This window comes from Telmatherina bonti (genome assembly GCF_933228915.1).
Source record: "Telmatherina bonti genome assembly, chromosome: 9".
Taxonomy (NCBI): domain Eukaryota; kingdom Metazoa; phylum Chordata; class Actinopteri; order Atheriniformes; family Telmatherinidae; genus Telmatherina; species Telmatherina bonti.
In genome coordinates this window covers 37,337,591-37,360,440 of record NC_136627.1, presented here as the reverse complement: position 1 = coordinate 37,360,440, position 22,850 = coordinate 37,337,591, and the positions used below count along the sequence as shown (strand labels likewise).

Sequence of the window (22,850 nt, the reverse complement as noted above, 5' to 3'; positions counted from 1 at the left end):
AGCTTCACTTTCCCAATTTCTTTGTCCATTTTCAGCACTAAGAATCTCCAATAACACAACTGGACTGCAGCTTTGTTTGGTGGTGCAGTAGTGAAAAAGGTTCCTCCTCAAACAGCTTCCTGCTGAAGAACATTTACCATTTGTAGATGATTTAAACAAGTGCTTGTTGTACAAGACAAATTAGTGTAGCAAATACTAAACTTGTTCAGTCTTCATAAAATATTGGTTGTAAAGGTGAAACGATCTTACAAGATGTAATATTTCCCATAAGCAGTCCTGCAGATAAAGCCCACTGCAAGCTCTGCAGGATCGTGAGTTCTGCTGAAAACTGTACCTGGAACTCTTTTTACTTCTTTTAACATCAGCTATAACAAAAACAAAAAGCTAAAGGTCCGTGAGATTTTTTTTTATTCAAAACAAACAAACAAACAAAAAGAAAATCCCAACCAGCAGTAAATGTTCCAGGTTCCTTCCCAGCATTTTTCTGTAAGAGAAAGATGGTGTGGGAACTCATTCCTTTATGGTTTTCCAGAAAATACCCGAAGTACGGAAGAAGTTCATGTTGATATTCTCTCAACTGAGTCAGATATATTTCCACAGAAAAACATGACAGGGTTGAATGGAGTTGAACATTTTTGGTGAAAATTATTTGTGATGCTAATTAAAAAGACAACCAATCTCTGGAGTTTGTGATAAAATCACCTGAATCACAAAGGGAAGTGTTTCCTATTTATTGTGTAGGTAGTTTAAAAAAAAAGTAAAAAATCACTGAACATGTTTTCAACCAACACAGGCATCCATGCTAATTGATCAGCCTAACCTGCTAAGCTTAGTTAGCATACAAATACTAACAATGGTCAAATGACTAAAATATCCATTTAGCAGGCTAGTTAACCCCTTAACAGTCACCCCCCAAAATGCCAAAAACGTCTGAAAAAGACATACTCAAATTAAATTAGACGCTGTTCTTGAACCCTTTGGAGTAGATTTAAAAGCACGGTCTCTTTATAAAGAAAACACCCTAAAGTTTTACCCTGAGTTCACAGATGTATTGTAACTGTAAGCAGCATGAAGTTATTGAAGTTGGAACACAAGGAAATTTCAGTTTTTTTCCCTCGTCTGAATTTCTCTTCTACTTTGTCAACATGCTGCTCATGGAGAGATGGAGATATGGACTGGAAAATCAGATGGAGCTGTAGCCTGAAGCTTTTCCTATGACCAGTTCAAATTTGGTGACAATAGCAGCCAAAATTAGTATTCTATGAGGGCTTTACTGTAAGTATGTTCACGTGCTCCCCAAAGTGGCCATTTGGAGTCTCCAATTGGCCACTTAATAGCACAACCGTGTCAGTTAAGCTAAAACTAGCTTGTTTACATGCTAAAACATCATAACCAGGAAGTTGTATTCATATTAATTGATCTTTTAAACATGAACACTCCTCTATGACCAAACCTTAGTGTGAATACTGTATTTAATGTTTGATTTAGAGCAGATATTCATGTTCAGACACATTACCAGGATCTTGGACGCACATACCAGAACACATGCATCATTATTTTGTGGAATAAGCCGTGTTTGGCTGAATGTTGGTGCTGAGAGATAAACAGGGCACACGGTTCATGTCTTTTAGTCATACAGCCACCATTGGAATGTGTTTTCCATCCCTGACATGTTAATGGAGCCGAGCGGCTGGTTTTCACTGTGGGATTCAGATAAGCACCGTGTTAATGCAGTCGCACGGTTCAGGACTGATTGCTGCGATTAGTCCAAGAAACAGTTCCTGTCATTGTTCAGCTGTGGGAGAACCGACCGCAGACCAGGCTGGTCTGATGGAACGAGGTCTGAAGTTCAGATGGAGGGTCAGGGGTCACTGAAGGCTGTGTCCAAGACGTCTTCTGCCTGGTTTGACCTGCGGTTGGACGAGCAGAGGCGGAGCAGACTGGTGCTTCTGCAGGTGCTTAGCCAGTCGGCTGGGATCCCACATTCCAGCTTCTCTCATCACCAAGCTTCTCCAGTTTTAGTTCCCCAATGCTACATAGCATACGCTAGTGGTGGGGTTGCTTTTGCTAACCTTGAACAAACACTCCCTGCATCATAGATGGGTGATTACCAGAAAGAGGCTGCTTGATGCGGACTCTGGATCCTCTCTGAGGATCGGGGGGGAATACAGACCTTTCCTTGCAGTTTCTGTAGGCGGTGCATGACCTTTGTCCTCCTGGCTTCATCAGCTGCACCTGTAAAGGTGGATGGAACCTGTTCTCCTGCAGCCTGTAGGGCAGGAATCCTCCATCCTGGTCCTGGAGGACCGGTGTCCGGCAGGCGTTCCAAGTGTCCCTGCAGGGACACAGGCAGGTCCCTGACCGGACCAGGACTGAGGAACTTCCATGCTCCAGGTGAACTCTGCGCTTCAGTTTTACCTCTGATTGGTTGTTATTATAATAAATGTTCAGGTTCATGTTATGTTCCAGTCCAATATGCCGGAACCGAGACGTAAAACATTGTCAGTTTAATTCTCTGATTTATTGGTTTTATTGGTTCCTTCTTTTCCTTCCAGCTCATGGCGTCACTGACAGATCAACTTTTATTTCTGATGGTCGATAAAAAAAGTTTGTCCAGCAGACAGAGGATTACTTCACTCTTCCTAGGATTACTTTACTTTTCCTAGGATTACTTTACTCTTCCTAGGATTACTTTACTTTTCCTAGGATTACTTTACTCTTCCTAGGATTACTTTACTTTTCCTAGGATTACTTTACTCTTCCTGGGATTACTTCACTTTTCCTAGGATTACTTTACTTTTCCTAGGATTACTTTACTCTTCCTAGGATTACTTTACTTTTCCTAGAATTACTTTACTTTTCCTAGGATTTCTTCACTTTTCCTAGGATTACTTTACTTTTCCAGGATTACTTTACTTTTCCAGGATTACTTTACTCTTCCTAGGATTACTTTACTCTTCCTAGGATTACTTTACTTTTCCTAGGATTACTTTACTCTTCCTAGGATTTCTTCACTTTTCCTAGGATTTCTTCACTTTTCCTAGGATTTCTTCACTCTTCCTAGGATTTCTTCACTCTTCCTAGGATTACTTTACTCTTCCTAGGATTACTTTACTTTTCCAGGATTACTTTACTTTTCCAGGATTACTTTACTCTTCCTAGGATTACTTCACTCTTCCTAGGATTACTTCACTCTTCCTAGGATTACTTCACTCTTCCTGGGATTACTTTACTTTTCCTGGGATTACTTCACTCTTCCTAGGATTACTTCACTCTTCCTAGGATTACTTCACTCTTCCTAGGATTACTTCACTCTTCCTAGGATTACTTTACTCTTCCTAGGATTACTTTACTCTTCCTAGGATTACTTCACTTTTCCTAGGATTACTTTACTTTTCCTAGGATTACTTTACTCTTCCTAGGATTACTTTACTTTTCCTAGAATTACTTTACTTTTCCTAGGATTTCTTCACTTTTCCTAGGATTACTTTACTCTTCCTAGGATTACTTTACTCTTCCTAGGATTACTTTACTCTTCCTAGGATTACTTCACTCTTCCTGGGATTACTTTACTTTTCCTGGGATTACTTCACTTTTCCTGGGATTACTTCACTTTTCCTGGGATTACTTCACTCTTCCTAGGATTACTTTACTCTTCCTAGGATTACTTTACTCTTCCTAGGATTACTTTACTTTTCCTAGGATTACTTCACTCTTCCTAGGATTACTTTGTTCAGTCCTGAGCTGCTACTTTCTGCGTTCCGCTGACAGTATCGCGGTTTTCTGTCGGAGGACGTAACTTTTACATGTTCTGCTGTGTTTCAGGTGAATTTCTTCTGGAATATGAAGACACATGTTGATTCTGACACGTATGGAACGTCCTCACGTGTCTCAGCTTTCTGCAGAAACCTGAGTCCTGCAAGCTGAACTCGTAGTTGTGAGGATAAACTTTATTTTGTGGTTGTTGTCAACGAGGCCTCGTGATGAAGAGATCAGCTGTGATGCATCGTGCCGACGTGACGCTGACATGTAAACATCCAGAGTTTGTGACACGATGAGTTTTAGCATGTTTTGAGCGCGGCCCGTCCCCTCACCCTGACGTCTGGAGCCACTTTTGGTGTTTCAACCCCCTGAAACCCAAAACCAGGGTTGCATCACCACGCTGACATCCACTAATGTTGTGCAGCTTGTTATGAAATGCTGCATGGATGCGGGGCCTCTGCTCACGCGAAGAGCGAGGAAGAGGAGTGAAGGGGAGAGATTCATACGGGGCCAGATCCCTGCAAAACGTTTAGTTTGGAGCCAAGCCCACAGTTGCACACTGCTTTTAATTATCTCTCTACCTTGCTCCCTCTCTCTCGCTCACACTCAGGAGAGTTTAGTGGAAACCGGCCGGGCGGAGGAGGGGAGGGGGAGGTCGTTTTCTTCTTCCTCCCTTTTTTCCCCTCCAGCGACTCTTGTTTTCAGAAAAGGAGAGCGAGTGGGGCGAGCGAGGTAGAGTCTGAGTGGGGAGTGTTGGAAGTTTCTGGCCATGCAGCACACTCAGAAACTCTGACAGAAACTCTCAACATGCTGCTCAGCTGCTTTCTGTCCTTCTTCACGCTCTTCGCCTCCCGTCTGCCAGCGGATGGACAGACGGGAGGAGGAGGAGGAGGAGGAGGAGGAGGAGTGGAGAGGTTCCAGGTGATGTTCACGCCGACCATCTGCAAGGTGCACTGCAGCCAGGAGCGATGTGTCAACCAGTGTGAGAGGGGCAACATGACCACGCTGTACAGCCATGGAGGAGGAAGAGGAGGAGGAGGAGGAGGAGGAGGAGGAAGGAGAGACGACTCTCATGGACCAGGTTTCAGAGTCTGTAAGTTTCTCTCTCGTTGAAAAAGCCCTCTGAGTGTCGGCCACTGGTTTAAGCCAGGATGAACCAGGTTCCTCTGACATGCAGTACCAGCAGCCGCCACTAGAGGCTGCTCTGCCCGGCTGACGTCAAACAAGCATCAATTCCTTTTCAGGAATCATTTCAGAGGCACCACGGGTCCAATCTGTGCTCTAATCCGTAGGATTGGAAGTTCTGCTGCACTAATAAGATTTGAAGCATCTGCACAGCTTTTATGTTCAGATGGAAACTTGTTTAACTCAGGAAAATGGCCGCATGCCCACCCTGTGGGGGGGTTAGAACAGCTTTGTCTCTGAAACATAACTTTAGCTCTTGAACCAGAGCTTCACTTTTGCACATTCAGGGACATTTTTGGAAATTTTAGTTGCTCGACAATCTAAATTAAAAAAAAAAAAAACGCGGTTGTTCTACGTTCTTCTGACTTCAAGTGGGAGATTGGGTACCTGTCAATCAAAAGGACACGCCCCTAAATATGCCGAACTTTGAGATTAAATTACTTTTAATCGAGTTAGAAAAAAATTCACTCCCCCCACAGTTGTCATGAAGGTAAACCTGACCTGTTAAACCGGAAATGGTTTTTGTACCAGGCTGTAAACATGTTTATTTCAGCTGTAAACATGTTTATTCCCGCTGTAAACATGTATATTTCTGCTGTAAACATGTTTATTCCCGCTGTAAACATGTTTATTCCTGCTGTAAACATGTTTATATCTGCTGTAAACATGTTTATTCCTGCTGTAAACATGTTTATTTCAGCTGTAAACATGTTTATTCCCGCTGTAAACATGTATATTTCTGCTGTAAACATGTTTATTCCTGCTGTACACGTTTATTTCTGCTGTAAACATGTTTATTCCCACTGTAAACATGTTTATTCCTGCTGTAAACATGTTTATATCTGCTGTAAACATGTTTATTCCTGCTGTAAACATGTTTATATCTGCTGTATACATGCTTAGTCCCGCTGTAAACATGTTTATTCCCGCTGTAAACATGTTTATTCCCGCTGTAAACATGTTTATTCCTGCTGTACACGTTTATTTCTGCTGTAAAGATGTTTATTCCCGCTGTAAACATGTTTATTCCTGCTGTAAACATGTTTATATCTGCTGTAAACATGTTTATTCCTGCTGAAAACATGTTTATATCTGCTGTAAACATGTTTATTTCTGCTGTAAACATGTTTATTTCTGCTGTAAACATGTTTATTCCTGCTGTAAACATGTTTATTCCTGCTGTAAACATGTTTATATCTGCTGTAAACATGTTTATTTCTGCTGTAAACATGTTTATATCTGCTGTAAACATGCTTAGTCCTGCTGTAAACATGTTTATATCTGCTGTAAACATGTTTATTCCTGCTGTAAACAAGTTTATTTCTGCTGTAAACATGTTTATTCCTGCTGTGAACATGTTTATTTCTGCTGTAAACATGTTTATTTCTGCTGTAAACATGTTTATTTCCGCTGTGAAGTTGGTCTTTTTAACATGGGAGTCTATGGGGATTTGCTGTTTTGCAGCCCCTAGTGGATGAAGGGGGAACTGCAGTTTTATGCACTTCCACATTGGCTTCACTTTTAACCGCCGGAGGTTGCTACTTGGGTAAAACACATGTTTACCAGCTTGTTTGATGTGTAAAGTAAATTTTACTCGGCAGACAATACCATTAGGACTGACACCATCTCTGTCAGTGGGGACTCTTGTGTTGGTAAACAGATGAAGCAGGCGTGCTGCAGCTACTGCTAGCTTCATCACTGTCCTGGTTGGCTTCCTGCAGGATTTTCTCTTCCAGACGAGATAAATGTGTTGCTGCATCAGAGCAGCAAGCTGGAAGCCTCTCAGCTGTGCTAGAAGCACGTTGTTGCTGCTCAGCAGCAAATGAAACTTCTCTCGGTGGAAATGTGATAAAGTTGGTTGGATATGTGACAGATTCAAGCTTTACCGTGTTGTAAATGGAGACGAGATATTCAGCGTTACTGAAAACAGATTTATTTCCTTCATGATGTCCATAATAAGCAGATGATTTTTGTAGTTTATGCATACGACCTTCCTGTATTCTCCTAACTACCTGAGGCAATCGATTCGAGCCCTGTTGCACAATCTGATACAGGTCTTCTGCCCCCGGTGGTCAATATGACACATCACAGCAATAAATGGTAAAAAGTTTTTCATTTTAGATTTTGTTGAAGGGCCAAAAAATAAAAAATAAAATAAATTAATAAAAAGCAATTTTCTCGATTTTTTTCATTGATAAGGTCATTTACATCATCTGTGGACCATCCTTCTGTAGACCATCCATCTGTAGACCATCCATCTATAGACCATCCATCTGTAGACCATCCATCTATAGACCATCCATCTGTAGACCATCCTTCTGTAGACCATCCTTCTGTAGACCATCCATCTGTAGACCATCCATCTATAGACCATCCATCTATAGACTAGGTGTAGACCATCCATCTATAGACCATCCATCTGTAGACTAGGTGTAGACCATCCATCTGTAGACCATCCATCTGTAGACCATCTATAGACCATCCATCTGTAGACCATCCATCTGTAGACTAGGTGTAGACCATCCATCTGTAGACCATCCATCTGTAGACCATCCATCGTAGACTAGGTGTAGACCATCCATCTGTAGACCATCCATCTGTAGACCATCCATCTATAGACCATCCATCTGTAGACCATCCATCTATAGACCATCCATCTATAGACCATCCATCTGTAGACTAGGTGTAGACCATCCATCTGTAGACTAGGTGTAGACCATCCATCTGTAGACTATCTGTAGACCATCTGTAGACCATCCATCTGTAGACCATCTTTTCGTAGACTATCAGTAGACCATCCATCTGTAGAACATCTGTAGACCATCTATTCATAGACCATCTGTAGACCATCTATCAGTAGACCATCTATTTGTAGACCATCTGTGGACCATCTATCAGTAGACCATCCATCTGTAGACCATCTATCAGTAGACCATCTGTAGACCATCTATCAGTAGACCATCTGTAGACCATCTATCTGTAGACCATCTATCTGTAGACCATCTATCAGTATACCATCTGGAGACCATCTATCTGTAAACCATCTGTAGACCATCTATCTGTAAACCATCAGTAGACCATCTATCTGTAGACCATCTGGAGACCATCTATCTGTAAACCATCTGTAGACCATCTATCTGTAAACCATCTGTAGACCATCTATCAGTAGACCATCTGTAGACCATCTATCTGTAGACCATCTATCTGTAGACCATCTATCTGTAGACCATCTATCAGTATACCATCTGGAGACCATCTATCTGTAAACCATCTGTAGACCATCTATCTGTAAACCATCAGTAGACCATCTATCTGTAGACCATCTGGAGACCATCTATCTGTAAACCATCTGTAGACCATCTATCTGTAAACCATCAGTAGACCATCTATCTGTAGACCATCCATCTGTAGACCATCTATCAGTAGACCATCTATCTGTAGACCATCTGTAGGCCATCTATCTGTAAACCATCAGTAGACCATCTATCTGTAGACCATCTGTAGACCATCTATTCGTAGACCATCTGTAGACCATCTATCAGAAGACCATCTATCTGTAGACCATCCATCTGTAGACCATCTGGAGACCATCCATCTGTAGACCATCTGTAGACCATCCATCTGTAAACCATTTGTAGACCATCCATCTATAGACCATCTATCTGAAGAACAGCCATCTGTAGACCATCTGTAGACCATCCATCTGTAGACCATCGGTAAACCATCTATCTGTAGACCATCCATCTGTAGACCATCCATCTGTAGACTACATGTAGACCATCTATCTGTAGACCATCTGTAGACCATTTTCAGACCGACTGAATCTGATCCCAGGTATTTCAGCTGCTGTTGTTTTTACACACCATGAACTCAGGAAACATTTTAAAACACAGATATAAAGCAGAGCTTGAGTCAGAACCAGAGTGGGTCCAGTTCTGAGAAACGGTGTGTGAACCTGCTAAGGCAAACTTCATGGAACTTCTTTTTGTGTCTTTTAGGGGTCCACTTTCAGGGTCCACTTAACCTGGTGGGACCACTTAACCTGGTGGTTTACCAAAACGGTTTTACATCATTATTCTATTTGAAATGAATAATTCTTCTCAAACCTGAATAATCCCCAACATCTAAACTAGTTCCCACCAATCCTCCACATGGTCCTTACGAATAGTTCTCCAGGATCCTTACAGGACTTTCCAGGTGTAGGTCTCTAGGATCCTTACAGGACTTTCCAGGTGTACGTCTCCAGGATCCTAAAGGACTTTTCAGGAGTAGTTCTTCAGGATGCTTGAAGAACTTTCCAGGAGTAGTTCTCCAGGATCCTTACAGGACTTTCCAGGAGTAGTTCTCCAGGATCCTTACAGGACTTTCCAGGAGTAGTTCTCCAGGATCCTGAAGGACTTTCCAGGAGTAGTTCTCCAGGATACTAAAGGACTTTCCAGGAGTAGTTCTCCAGGATACTAAAGGACTTTCCAGGAGTAGTTCTCCAGGATACTAAAGGACTTTCCAGGAGTAGTTCTCCGGGATACTAAAGGACTTTCCAGGAGTAGTTCTCCGGGATCCTAAAGGACTTTCCAGGAGTAGTTCTCCAGGATGCTTGAAGAACTTTCCAGGAGTAGTTCTCCAGGATCCTTACAGGACTTTCCAGGAGTAGTTCTCCAGGATACTAAAGGACTTTCCAGGAGTAGTTCTCCAGGATACTAAAGGACTTTCCAGGAGTAGTTCTCCAGGAAGCTTGAAGGACTTTCCAAGAGTAGTTCTCTGGGATCCTAAAGGACTTTCCAGGAGTAGTTCTCCAGGAAGCTTGAAGGACTTTCCAGGAGTAGTTCTCCGGGATCCTAAAGGACTTTCCAGGAGTAGTTCTCCAGGATGCTTGAAGAACTTTCCAGGAGTAGTTCTCCAGGATCCTTACAGGACTTTCCAGGAGTAGTTCTCCAGGATACTAAAGGACTTTCCAGGAGTAGTTCTCCAGGATACTAAAGGACTTTCCAGGAGTAGTTCTCCAGGATACTAAAGGACTTTCCAGGAGTAGTTCTCCAGGATCCTTACAGGACTTTCCAGGAGTAGTTCTCCAGGATACTAAAGGACTTTCCAGGAGTAGTTCTCCAGGATACTAAAGGACTTTCCAGGAGTAGTTCTCCAGGATACTAAAGGACTTTCCAAGAGTAGTTCTCCAGGAAGCTTGAAGGACTTCCCAAGAGTAGTTCTCCAGGATGCTTGAAGAACTTTCCAGGAGTAGTTCTCCAGGATGCTTGAAGAACTTTCCAGGAGTAGTTCTCCAGGATACTAAAGGACTTTCCAAGAGTAGTTCTCCAGGAAGCTTGAAGGACTTCCCAAGAGTAGTTCTCCAGGATGCTTGAAGAACTTTCCAGGAGTAGTTCTCCAGGAAGCTTGAAGAACTTTGCAGGAGTAGTTCTCCAGGATGCTTGAAGAACTTTCCAGGAGTAGTTCTCCAGGATCCTTACAGGACTTTCCAGGAGTAGTTCTCCAGGATACTAAAGGACTTTCCAGGAGTAGTTCTCCAGGATACTAAAGGACTTTCCAGGAGTAGTTCTCCAGGAAGCTTGAAGGACTTTCCAAGAGTAGTTCTCCGGGATCCTAAAGGACTTTCCAGGAGTAGTTCTCCAGGAAGCTTGAAGGACTTTCCAGGAGTAGTTCTCCGGGATCCTAAAGGACTTTCCAGGAGTAGTTCTCCAGGAAGCTTGAAGGACTTTCCAGGAGTAGTTCTCCGGGATCCTAAAGGACTTTCCAGGAGTAGTTCTCCAGGAAGCTTGAAGGACTTTCCAGGAGTAGTTCTCCGGGATCCTAAAGGACTTTCCAGGAGTAGTTCTCCAGGATGCTTGAAGAACTTTCCAGGAGTAGTTCTCCAGGATGCTTGAAGAACTTTCCAGGAGTAGTTCTCCAGGATCCTTACAGGACTTTCCAGGAGTAGTTCTCCAGGATACTAAAGGACTTTCCAGGAGTAGTTCTCCAGGATACTAAAGGACTTTCCAAGAGTAGTTCTCCAGGAAGCTTGAAGGACTTCCCAAGAGTAGTTCTCCAGGATGCTTGAAGAACTTTCCAGGAGTAGTTCTCCAGGATGCTTGAAGAACTTTCCAGGAGTAGTTCTCCAGGAAGCTTGAAGGACTTTCCAGGAGTAGTTCTCCAGGAAGCTTGAAGGACTTTCCAGGAGTAGTTCTCCAGGATGCTTGAAGAACTTTCCAGGAGTAGTTCTCCAGGATCCTTACAGGACTTTCCAGGAGTAGTTCTCCAGGATCCTTACAGGACTTTCCAGGAGTAGTTCTCCGGGATACTAAAGGACTTTCCAGGAGTAGTTCTCCGGGATCCTAAAGGACTTTCCAGGAGTAGTTCTCCAGGATGCTTGAAGAACTTTCCAGGAGTAGTTCTCCAGGATCCTTACAGGACTTTCCAGGAGTAGTTCTCCAGGATACTAAAGGACTTTCCAGGAGTAGTTCTCCAGGATACTAAAGGACTTTCCAGGAGTAGTTCTCCAGGAAGCTTGAAGGACTTTCCAAGAGTAGTTCTCTGGGATCCTAAAGGACTTTCCAGGAGTAGTTCTCCAGGAAGCTTGAAGGACTTTCCAGGAGTAGTTCTCCGGGATCCTAAAGGACTTTCCAGGAGTAGTTCTCCAGGATACTAAAGGACTTTCCAAGAGTAGTTCTCCAGGAAGCTTGAAGGACTTCCCAAGAGTAGTTCTCCAGGATGCTTGAAGAACTTTCCAGGAGTAGTTCTCCAGGATGCTTGAAGAACTTTCCAGGAGTAGTTCTCCAGGATACTAAAGGACTTTCCAAGAGTAGTTCTCCAGGAAGCTTGAAGGACTTCCCAAGAGTAGTTCTCCAGGATGCTTGAAGAACTTTCCAGGAGTAGTTCTCCAGGAAGCTTGAAGAACTTTGCAGGAGTAGTTCTCCAGGATGCTTGAAGAACTTTCCAGGAGTAGTTCTCCAGGATCCTTACAGGACTTTCCAGGAGTAGTTCTCCAGGATACTAAAGGACTTTCCAGGAGTAGTTCTCCAGGATACTAAAGGACTTTCCAGGAGTAGTTCTCCAGGAAGCTTGAAGGACTTTCCAAGAGTAGTTCTCCGGGATCCTAAAGGACTTTCCAGGAGTAGTTCTCCAGGAAGCTTGAAGGACTTTCCAGGAGTAGTTCTCCGGGATCCTAAAGGACTTTCCAGGAGTAGTTCTCCAGGAAGCTTGAAGGACTTTCCAGGAGTAGTTCTCCGGGATCCTAAAGGACTTTCCAGGAGTAGTTCTCCAGGAAGCTTGAAGGACTTTCCAGGAGTAGTTCTCCGGGATCCTAAAGGACTTTCCAGGAGTAGTTCTCCAGGATGCTTGAAGAACTTTCCAGGAGTAGTTCTCCAGGATGCTTGAAGAACTTTCCAGGAGTAGTTCTCCAGGATCCTTACAGGACTTTCCAGGAGTAGTTCTCCAGGATACTAAAGGACTTTCCAGGAGTAGTTCTCCAGGATACTAAAGGACTTTCCAAGAGTAGTTCTCCAGGAAGCTTGAAGGACTTCCCAAGAGTAGTTCTCCAGGATGCTTGAAGAACTTTCCAGGAGTAGTTCTCCAGGATGCTTGAAGAACTTTCCAGGAGTAGTTCTCCAGGAAGCTTGAAGGACTTTCCAGGAGTAGTTCTCCAGGAAGCTTGAAGGACTTTCCAGGAGTAGTTCTCCAGGATGCTTGAAGAACTTTCCAGGAGTAGTTCTCCAGGATCCTTACAGGACTTTCCAGGAGTAGTTCTCCAGGATCCTTACAGGACTTTCCAGGAGTAGTTCTCCAGGATCCTGAAGGACTTTCCAGGAGTAGTTCTCCAGGATACTAAAGGACTTTCCAGGAGTAGTTCTCCAGGATACTAAAGGACTTTCCAGGAGTAGTTCTCCAGGATACTAAAGGACTTTCCAGGAGTAGTTCTCCGGGATACTAAAGGACTTTCCAGGAGTAGTTCTCCGGGATCCTAAAGGACTTTCCAAGAGTAGTTCTCCAGGAAGCTTGAAGGACTTCCCAAGAGTAGTTCTCCAGGATGCTTGAAGAACTTTCCAGGAGTAGTTCTCCAGGATGCTTGAAGAACTTTCCAGGAGTAGTTCTCCAGGAAGCTTGAAGGACTTTCCAGGAGTAGTTCTCCAGGAAGCTTGAAGGACTTTCCAGGAGTAGTTCTCCAGGATGCTTGAAGAACTTTCCAGGAGTAGTTCTCCAGGATGCTTGAAGAACTTTCCAGGAGTAGTTCTCCAGGATGCTTGAAGAACTTTCCAGGAGTAGTTCTCCAGGAAGCTTGAAGGACTTTCCAGGAGTAGTTCTCCAGGATGCTTGAAGAACTTTCCAGGAGTAGTTCTCCAGGATGCTTGAAGAACTTTCCAGGAGTAGTTCTCCAGGATGCTTGAAGGACTTTCCAGGAGTAGTTCTCCAGGATGCTTGAAGAACTTTCCAGGAGTAGTTCTCCAGGATGCTTGAAGAACTTTCCAGGAGTAGTTCTCCAGGATGCTTGAAGAACTTTCCAGGAGTAGTTCTCCAGGATGCTTGAAGAACTTTCCAGGAGTAGTTCTCCAGGAAGCTTGAAGGACTTTCCAGGAGTAGTTCTCCAGGATGCTTGAAGAACTTTCCAGGAGTAGTTCTCCAGGATGCTTGAAGAACTTTCCAGGAGTAGTTCTCCAGGATGCTTGAAGAACTTTCCAGGAGTAGTTCTCCAGGAAGCTTGAAGGACTTTCCAGGAGTAGTTCTCCAGGAAGCTTGAAGGACTTTCCAGGAGTAGTTCTCCAGGAAGCTTGAAGGACTTTCCAGGAGTAGTTCTCCAGGATGCTTGAAGAACTTTCCAGGAGTAGTTCTCCAGGATGCTTGAAGAACTTTCCAGGAGTAGTTCTCCAGGATGCTTGAAGAACTTTCCAGGAGTAGTTCTCCAGGAAGCTTGAAGGACTTTCCAGGAGTAGTTCTCCAGGAAGCTTGAAGGACTTTCCAGGAGTAGTTCTCCAGGAAGCTTGAAGGACTTTCCAGGAGTAGTTCTCCAGGAAGCTTGAAGGACTTTCCAGGAGTAGTTCTCCAGGAAGCTTGAAGGACTTTCCAGGAGTAGTTCTCCAGGAAGCTTGAAGGACTTTCCAGGAGTAGTTCTCCAGGAAGCTTGAAGGACTTTCCAGGAGTAGTTCTCCAGGAAGCTTGAAGGACTTTCCAGGAGTAGTTCTCCAGGAAGCTTGAAGGACTTTCCAGGAGTAGTTCTCCAGGAAGCTTGAAGGACTTTCCAGGAGTAGTTCTCCAGGAAGCTTGAAGGACTTTCCAGGAGTAGTTCTCCAGGAAGCTTGAAGGACTTTCCAAAGCTGCTTCTGCCTTTGTTTAGTTTTCTGTCCACCGCTCTTCAGCCATGTTCCAGGTTTTTCTCCTTTTATCTGTTCAGTTAATCTCATTAATCCCTTAAACTTTTCAAAAGAAAACATCCAAACGCCAGAGATTCTTTAACTTTGTTCTTGTTTTCTTCTGGTTCTGATCCTGGGGTCACCTGAGCAGATAATTAATCTTCAGTTGCAGTTGTGTCTGTTGGTTTTCTGGCTTTTTGTGCGAGTTTTGCTGCATCTGGATGAAAACTTGAAAGGAGGAAGAGGAGCAGAGAGAGAAGACATATGGCTTTCATTTATCATTAACTGAGACTCCATCACACATGTTTCTGTCTCTTCAGAGGACAATTCTCTGACCTACATTTATTTCCTGGAAAAAAGAAACAATTTGAAGTCGTATATTTAGTTTTTTCCCAGAAGAAAGTTGAATCTTAACATGAATGTTGCACAAACACACTCACACACTCCAGTCCAGGATGTTTAGCTGGTGATGTGTGACTGTTTAAACTAGCATGAGGTAAGAGATGTAAACACTCTGGAGGACAGGGGGGCGGGGGGGTGTGATGACATCATGAAGTCAGAGGTCAATCCTCCTCACAAACAGTCGTTCTCTGGTTAGCTTCTCTGACTGATGGTTTAAAGCTACCGCTAAAAAGGGCCTAAATGTTCTCACATAAAGCTATGCTAACGCGTAGCATGAAAACTCATGCTGCTAGCGTTTCTGAAGACTTGCATGGACGTTCAGGAACGGTATCTGACTGTAAATTATGTTTACAGTTTACTGACTAGAAGGAAATTTTTCTTTGATGTAGTTTAAAGCTAACTTTTAGCATCATTATTAGCGTCTTCCACAGGACAGTTGTTGATTCTCTCATGTCTAACAAAAGACTAAGAAGCTCCTTTTTATTCCAATCCTGATACCATTATTGACACCAATACAAATATTGATACTAATACTCACACCAATAAGATCCCGAACCAGTACTCTTACTGGTTTCGTCTTGCAGATATTGGAGTATGGATTTCATCCCTAGCTGTGTCCAGTCTGGCAGTTCTGAGTGCAGCATCTATATAAAAGACGATCTGCAGTTCTGTCACGTGGAACTGAATGTTATTGGGCAGATGATAAACTGATAATCTGACCAGTAAAAAGCAGATTTATCACAGTTTAAACTGATCTTTTACCTCCTTGTGAGCCTGTTAACTGTTATTTTCTACTAAAACTCAACATTTCAGCCTCTCAGCAGATAAACTCCATGTCTGGAGTCAACAGATGGACCAGCTCAATTTCTGACCATAAATCTCTTCTTAAGAACCACTTTCATCTTCTGACTTTGGCTCTGTTGCTGGAATTTGAGGCTGAAGCTTAAAACATTTTTCACATTTCTGCCGTTTTCTGTGTTTATCTTTTTTAAAATCTGGTCTTGTTTATGGTTCTTTTTTCCCCTTTATATCCCTTTTACCCCCCAAATGTCTTAACTGTCAGTGTTGATACGATCCATCTGTAGGGCAATGTCACGTAAGATAACTGCATCCAAAGTGGATCTGTGGATTGCACCAGAAGAAGATTAGGAAGAATAAAAAGAGGAAGAAGTAGAATAGTTAGAAGAAGAGGTTGAAGAAGAAGTGTGAAAACACATCAGTTTCTTAAAGTTAAGAAGTTTTTCTAATGGAAAACTGTTCCTCTCAATTTCCATCTCATTTGCTTTGACACCAGCACAATACAGCTTCCTGTTGCAGCAGCTCAAACAGGAAACAGGAAATGGCTGCCGGCGTCCATTTTCACCTCCAGCTTTGTTCTAGAAACTTCACATCGGTGTGAACTTGGATCGGGATGGAAGGAATACCTGAACATTTTCCACAAACAGCTGAGAGATCACTGCTCTTAATCAACAGCAAGCAGCCGCTCCTATAAATCCTGACTTTATATTTTTATTTATTTTAATTTTTTATTTATTTATGTACTTTATTATTTTTAAAAAACTCTAACTATCCATTTCAACTCTGATGGCGCTCCATTTTTCTGAAAGTCACGACACTGACATCAGCGCTAACTAGCAGCAGAGACCAGCGCTAGTTAGCAGCAGCGACCAGCGCTAGTTAGCAGCAGAGACCAGGGCTAGTTAGCAGCAGAGACCAGCGCTAACTAGCAGTAGAGACCAGCGCTATTTAGCAGCAGAGACCATAACTTGCTAACAGCAGAGACCAGAACTAGCTAGCTGCAGAGACCAGTGCTAACTAGCAGCAGAGACCAGCGCTAGTTAGCAGCAGAGACCAGTGCTAGCTAGCAGTAGAGACCAGCGCAAGTTAGCAGCAGGGAACAATGCTAGATAGCAGCAGGGAACAATGCTAGCTAGCAGCAGAGACCAGTGCTAGCTAGCAGCAGAACCTGTGCTAGCTAGCAGCAGAGACGAGTTCTAGTTAGCAGCAGAGACCAGTGCTAGCTAGCATGAGGGAACAGTGCTAGTGGTTGTTTATTTCATCACTTTTCTTTATCTTTTCGGAATTTATGATTTCAATTCCAATTCTATTTTCATTTATAGAGCGCTTTAGAACAACACAGTTGACTAAAGCGCTGTACACAATCCCAAGCTCAACAACATACAGAATATAATAGAAGTAAAATAAAATAAAACAACAAAAAATATTAGTCACTTTAACACACAATATATAAAAAGAAATAAAGAAACATTAAAAAAGAATCAGCAGCGTTAAAAACCAGTGAAAAAAGGTGACTCTTTAGAACAGATGTAAAAGCAGAAAGAGACCCAACCCGTCTCAGGTGCAGTGGCAGTGAATTCAATAGTTTTGGACAAACAACTGAAAAGGAGTGGTCGCCCCTGGATTTCAGCTTGGTTTTTGGGACAACCAGCAGGAAGCAATCTGCCAACCTCAGACAGCGAGAAGGGGTGTAAGTCTGAAGCAGGTTGGACAGACACTGTGGGGCGAGGCCAACATTTGAAAACAAATAAAAGCGTTCTGAACTAACTAACTAAACTAGCAGTCGGGCAAGAGTTGACTGACTGAGCCCGACATAAAGTGCGCTGCAGTAATCTAGGCGACTGGTAATAAAAGCATGAATTAAAATCTCGAAATCATGTCAAGAAACAAGGGGCTTGGCTTTAGACAGTTGTCTAAGCTGAAAGAAACTGGATTTAACAACAGCGCTAATCTGTGAATCAAACTTCAGAGCACTGTCCAGTTTCACACCAAGGTTTGTCCCTGTGGGCCTGAGATACTGACCCAAGTATCCCAGGTCTAGGCAGGTGGAAGAAGCATCTTTAGGGGATATTAATAATACCTCCGTTTTTTATCATTAAAATGAAGAAAATTCAAAGACATCCAGGCTTTAATTTCTTAAAAAAAAACATAAAAGTGGTTTTATGCAGTAAGCATTACTTTTCTTCCGTGGCATATATATCTGGGTGTCATCAGCATAAAAGTGAAAAGTAATGCCATGCTTACGAAAGATGGACCTGAGGGGAAGGAGGTAGAGAGAAAAAAGAAGAGGCCCAAGAACTGAACCCTGGGGCACTCCACACGTAAGGGGTGCTGCTGATGATTCTGCACTCTCAATACGGACACAAAAAGTCCGGTCGGTCAGATACGACCGAAGCCACTGCAAGACACACCCCCAAATCCCCACCAAGTTCTCTAGACGAGACAGGAGTATCTGGTAGTCCACAGTATCAAAGGCAGCTGTTAAGTCTGTTTCGGTGCTGTGCTTGGTTTTAAAACCAGACTGGAACACCTCAAGAACATCATATTCCACTAAAAACAAAGTTAACTGACCATAAATTATTTTTTCCAAAACCTTGGAGAGAAAAGGAAGTTTTGAAACAGGCCTGAAGTTTGAGAGGATTGTGGGGTCAAGTCCATGTTTTTAATGAGAGGTTGTATTATAGCATGTTTGAAGCTAGCTGGTACATTTCCAGTAGTTAGGCTACCATTTACAATAGCTAGAATATTTGGTGCCATGGAGGGAAAACGGCTTTAAAAAGCCTAGGTGGAACTGGCTCACCAGGGGAACCTGAATGTCTCATGTGACCTATCAGCTCATCCAAAGAGGATAGACTGATAGGCGTAAAAGCATTTAAAACAGTCGTGGTGCAGCTTGGAATGGATGGGTCGTGAGCTGGAGGGGTTATAAAGGACCTGGTACTTGCTATTTTATTAATAAATAAGTAAGAAAATGATGTATAACAAAAAGGTCTGTTGATGAAACAGTTTTTTAAAAATATACATTAATAGGATTTATTGCAATAATTATCCACAGAAATAATGATTTTATCACAGAATTTACCAAAAAAGTGACACTTTTCTTTTCATTCCAAGGAAAATTTCCCTGGTTTGTTTTTTTTTTTATTCTATGAAATAATTTTTTAAAGAAATATAGTTTTCTTTAGATTTTATAAATTATTGAGAAATTTTTAGATTAATATTATAAGTTTGTTATGAATTTATTAGAGCCTTTAAAAGTTTGGAATCAATAAATAGGTTTTTAATTATGAAATTACTTTCTGATGTAACAAGAACCGTCCAGCCAATGCTTTTTCTGAATTTATTAAATATTTTGACAAAAAGTAAAATGTTTATTAACCAATAATTGAGTTTCTACAATATTATTAATTTTTAAAAATATATTTTAATTAATTTATCAGATAAAAATTAACTTTTTTCTGAGTTCATGTTAATTTTATTTATTAAGATAAATCCAAGTTATGTTATATTTTCACTCAATAGAAAAGTTGATCAAAAACAATCTGTTTCTTTTACCTTCTTTTCTCTGAGAGTTTTGTTAAATTATCAGGTTAGTTTATAGAAAATTATTTGTTTGTGCCACTTTCCCTGCAGAAAATACCAAAGCAGGCTATTTTACTCTAGTGAAGACAAGTTGTCATGGTAACCGATAAAAAAAACAGTAAACATCGATATTTGTCTTCATCCTCAGTCCTCTGTCCTCTGCTGTGTAAGAACGGAGGCGTCTGTCTCCAGAAGGACCGCTGTCTCTGCCCCGCAAACTTCACTGGGAAGTTCTGCCACATCCCCGTCACACCTGCAGCCGCCGCAGTCGGCCCCGCCCCCCACGCCTCCACCAATGACATCGTCAAACCAGCGCTCCTCTCTGCCCTGGCAGCCAATCAGGAGCTGACCCGGTCTGAGTTCCTGCTGCCGCTGGGACCCAATCAGGAAGCGTTGCAACCCGGAGGTGAGTCCGAACCCTGCAGGTGTAACCTGGTCTAATTTCCACCACAACGTTCAGACGTTTGATCCAATCAAGGAAGATTTTTATTCTAAATCTTATCATTTTTAAAGAATTTCACAGTTTTTATTGTTTTTAGTTTTACAATATTTTTTAAATTGTCATATTTTATTAAAGCTCTTCAGCTGTATTTGAAAGATGTATTTTTTTTATGCAGTTTGCATAAAAAAGCTTTATGGTTTCTTAATTATTTTTATTCACTTTTTTTAAGCTTTTTTCAGGCTTTACATTCATCTTTTGTAAATATGTTATTTTGCTTGATATTGATACTTAAGGACTTTTAGGTCTTATTGAATATTTTAAAGTCGTTTTTCATGTTTTTCTTTTGTCTCTTTAATAAACATCAACTTGGTTGATAATTTGTTGAACTTTGGTGCTTTGATGAAAGCATGTTTTAGTTTTCCATGTTATATTTATCTAAACATGTTTATATGAATGTTCTTCCAACACGGCGCCGCAGCTCCCGGCTCCATGGTGAAGGTCCGAGTACAGCATCCTCTGGAGGCCAGTGTGAAGATCCACCAGGTGACGAAGGTAGGAAAACGTGTCTGACTGGACGATTACGTTGAGATCATGTTTAAAAAAATCAAACCAAAACCTTTATTTATGAAGTGCTTTTATAAATAAATAAACAATAAAATAGATAAAAGGAGCCGAGAAAGATAGTGATGTGTCTGCATGTTTAAACCTTTACAAGTAAAATTTTTGAAACGTGTCTGAAAGAGACAGGCAGCCAGCGAAGGAGTTCTGGGGTCACGTCCCGACACCATTGTTTCCATGGCAACAGATGGGAAACCAGCGAAAGACAGCAGAGAAGAGACTGGTCAGTCTAAGGCGTTCAGCAGTAGAATAGAGGCGTGAATGAGCCTTTCCAGCAAGTCACGAGGACGATAAAGCCTGACCTCACATGATAAAAACTAGACTGAACTGTCAAATTTGAGGTTAAATTAAAAAAAACAACCCGAAGTTTTTAGTGAAAGGACGGTTAAATGGGTCCAGAGAGGCAACAGTACGGCTGCTTCCTGCCAGAAGGTCCGTTTCCCCAAAAATAAATCACCTCTGTTTTATTTTCATTTATTCAGAGGAAGTTTAGCTCCATGTGTGAATGTCCCTGAAACGCTTGTGGAGGCTCGTTGTACGACTTTACGGTAAATAAATCTGGATGCCGTCAGCAAAACGATGAAATGACGTCTTACGTTTTAAAAATGGACCCCAGCGGAAGTAAATAAAGTGAGAATAGAAGAAGACCTAAGATGGAGCCTTGAGGTACCCCATGTTTAACAAGACGTTGAGATCTTTGTGTCTATCGTTACCTTCGGTTTACCAGTTAGACTGGATCCAGTGTGAAAACCAGTTAGCTCTTCCTTGATGTTTTCTTGTTGCTCCAGGTATCCAGATCCAGTGCCGCTCTGCAGACCCTCGCCTCGTCCTCAGGGTCAGCTGGGGCTCCAGCCCCGGCTCCAGTTCCAGGAGGCAGCAGCGGGGTATGGGCCCAGACTGTGAGGGGGGTCGGGACCTACACCCAGTACTCAGGCTTTAAGTACTGCTTCAGAGAGGTGAAGGATGGACAGGTGAGAAAACCAAAGAAAAATATCTCTGTTTCAGAAGTCTCCTGTTTTTAACCCTTTAACGCCTGAGACAAGAAAGGATATTGAGTGCCTCTTGTTGAATTAACAGTGAGGATCACTGTGCTCGGGGCTCCAGAACAGAGCAAATCCCCATAGACTCCCATGTTAAAAAGACCAACTTCACAGCAGGAATAAACATGTTTACAGCAGGAATAAACATGTTTACAGCAGAAATAAACATGTTTACAGCAGGAATAAACATGTTTACAGCAGAAATAAACATGTTTACAGCAGGAATAAACATGTTTACAGCCTGGTACAAAATACATTTTCGGTTTAATAGGTCAGGTTTACCTTCATGACAACTGTGGGGGGAGTGAATTTTTTCTAACTTCTCTGTGTAGAAGTAATTTCCTATTGAAATTCAGCATATTTAGGGGCGTGTCCTTTTGATTGACAGGTACCCGATATCCAGTTTCAAGAACGAATAACAACCGCGGTTTTTAGCCGGTTAACAACGTGACTTAGCTTTAGCCCGCTTACTTCCGTTAGCTGGTTAGCTCCTGTTATCTCAGTATAGCTCGGTTAGCTCTTAGCTACAGAAAGCTCGGACTTCACTCGATGTCAATCATCCACCATGACGCACAGCCCCCCTCTCAGCTCCACCTCTTTGCCCATATTTGTATCTTCCGGGCGAGACGACGCACATGCCCCTGCCAAGATGGTGATGGTAGGAACCGCCCACCGAGCTTCAATTCAGCTCTTCAGAAACCTACGGGTGACGTCACGGAGGCTCCGCCCATCTTTTATATACAGTTTATGGAGACCACAGTGCTAACCACTACACCACTGTAGCCCAGGACAACTTCATATGAAATTATTTAAGAGTTTGGTTTATGAAGTTAATTATAGTTTTGGTTCATGAGATTTTTTAGTGTTGGTCATAAAAAAAGAAAAAAGAAAAGAATATTCACAAAAAAACTGCAGTTCTTACATTTACTTTGACTTTTCTTTATTCACAGTCGAGGACAAGCTGCTGCAAACCCACCTTTTTGGTATCTGATGCTTTTTTGTTTTTAGATAAATGGATGCATCAACAAATGAAATGAAGCTGATGAGAAAGCTTTACATGTTGAATTTAAACTGTAAATTTAATCAGTCAAACTACAGAAAAGTGAATAATAAACATGAATGTTTGTGTTTGTGCAGTGCAGCTCTCCGCTTCCCGGCCTGAGGAGCAGGGAAATGTGCTGCAAAGGGATCGGGAAGGCGTGGGGGCTCACCGACTGTGCTCTCTGCCCCGAAAACGCGGGTATGAACCGTCTTATATGTCAACATGGAGTATCTCTGCAGCAAACTGCACGGCATCTGTTAAACTTTTACCTCCCAGAACAATTCATTCTTTTCATCAGCTTCAGTCCTAAACTTAACTATTGGCTTTAACAAAGACAATCTTATTGATTATTAAGAATTGAAAAACGGATCTGAAAGGACCCTGAAGAGTCCGGCGGTCCTCACGGGGCTAGCGGTGAACCAACAACCTGATGGTTTTGTAGCTAGGCTAAGGCTATCATTTTTAATAAGTGTATAAAAACAGTTATAAATTGTAACAAAGTGGATTTACATTGATTATATAATTTAGCTTGACTGATTATATCGTCACTTTACCTTGAGATAACTTTGTTGTAAATTGGGTATAGATGAATAAAGTTTAACTGAATTGAATACGAGATAAATCGAGAGCTCAGTGGTGGAGTTCGC

General features: G+C 42.2%; 1 protein-coding gene across 10 annotated transcripts in view; it reads left to right on the top strand.

Annotated features, from left to right (window-relative positions):
- The first annotated feature begins 4,523 nt into the window (after positions 1 to 4,523).
- Positions 4,524 to 22,850, top strand: part of ltbp4 (latent transforming growth factor beta binding protein 4) — a 46,612-nt gene continuing 28,285 nt past the window's right edge. For all 10 annotated transcript variants that reach the window (XR_013771457.1, XR_013771458.1, XR_013771459.1 and 7 more), the window contains exons 1-5: positions 4,524 to 4,855; positions 19,210 to 19,467; positions 19,982 to 20,055; positions 20,910 to 21,092; positions 22,299 to 22,401. Coding sequence is in view for 7 of the 10 variants with exons in the window: in XM_079246863.1 (XP_079102989.1) it covers positions 4,570 to 4,855; positions 19,210 to 19,467; positions 19,982 to 20,055; positions 20,910 to 21,092; positions 22,299 to 22,401 (904 nt within the window). In the remaining 3 variants the exon portion in view is untranslated. The remainder of the gene's footprint in view (positions 4,856 to 19,209; positions 19,468 to 19,981; positions 20,056 to 20,909; positions 21,093 to 22,298; positions 22,402 to 22,850) is intronic.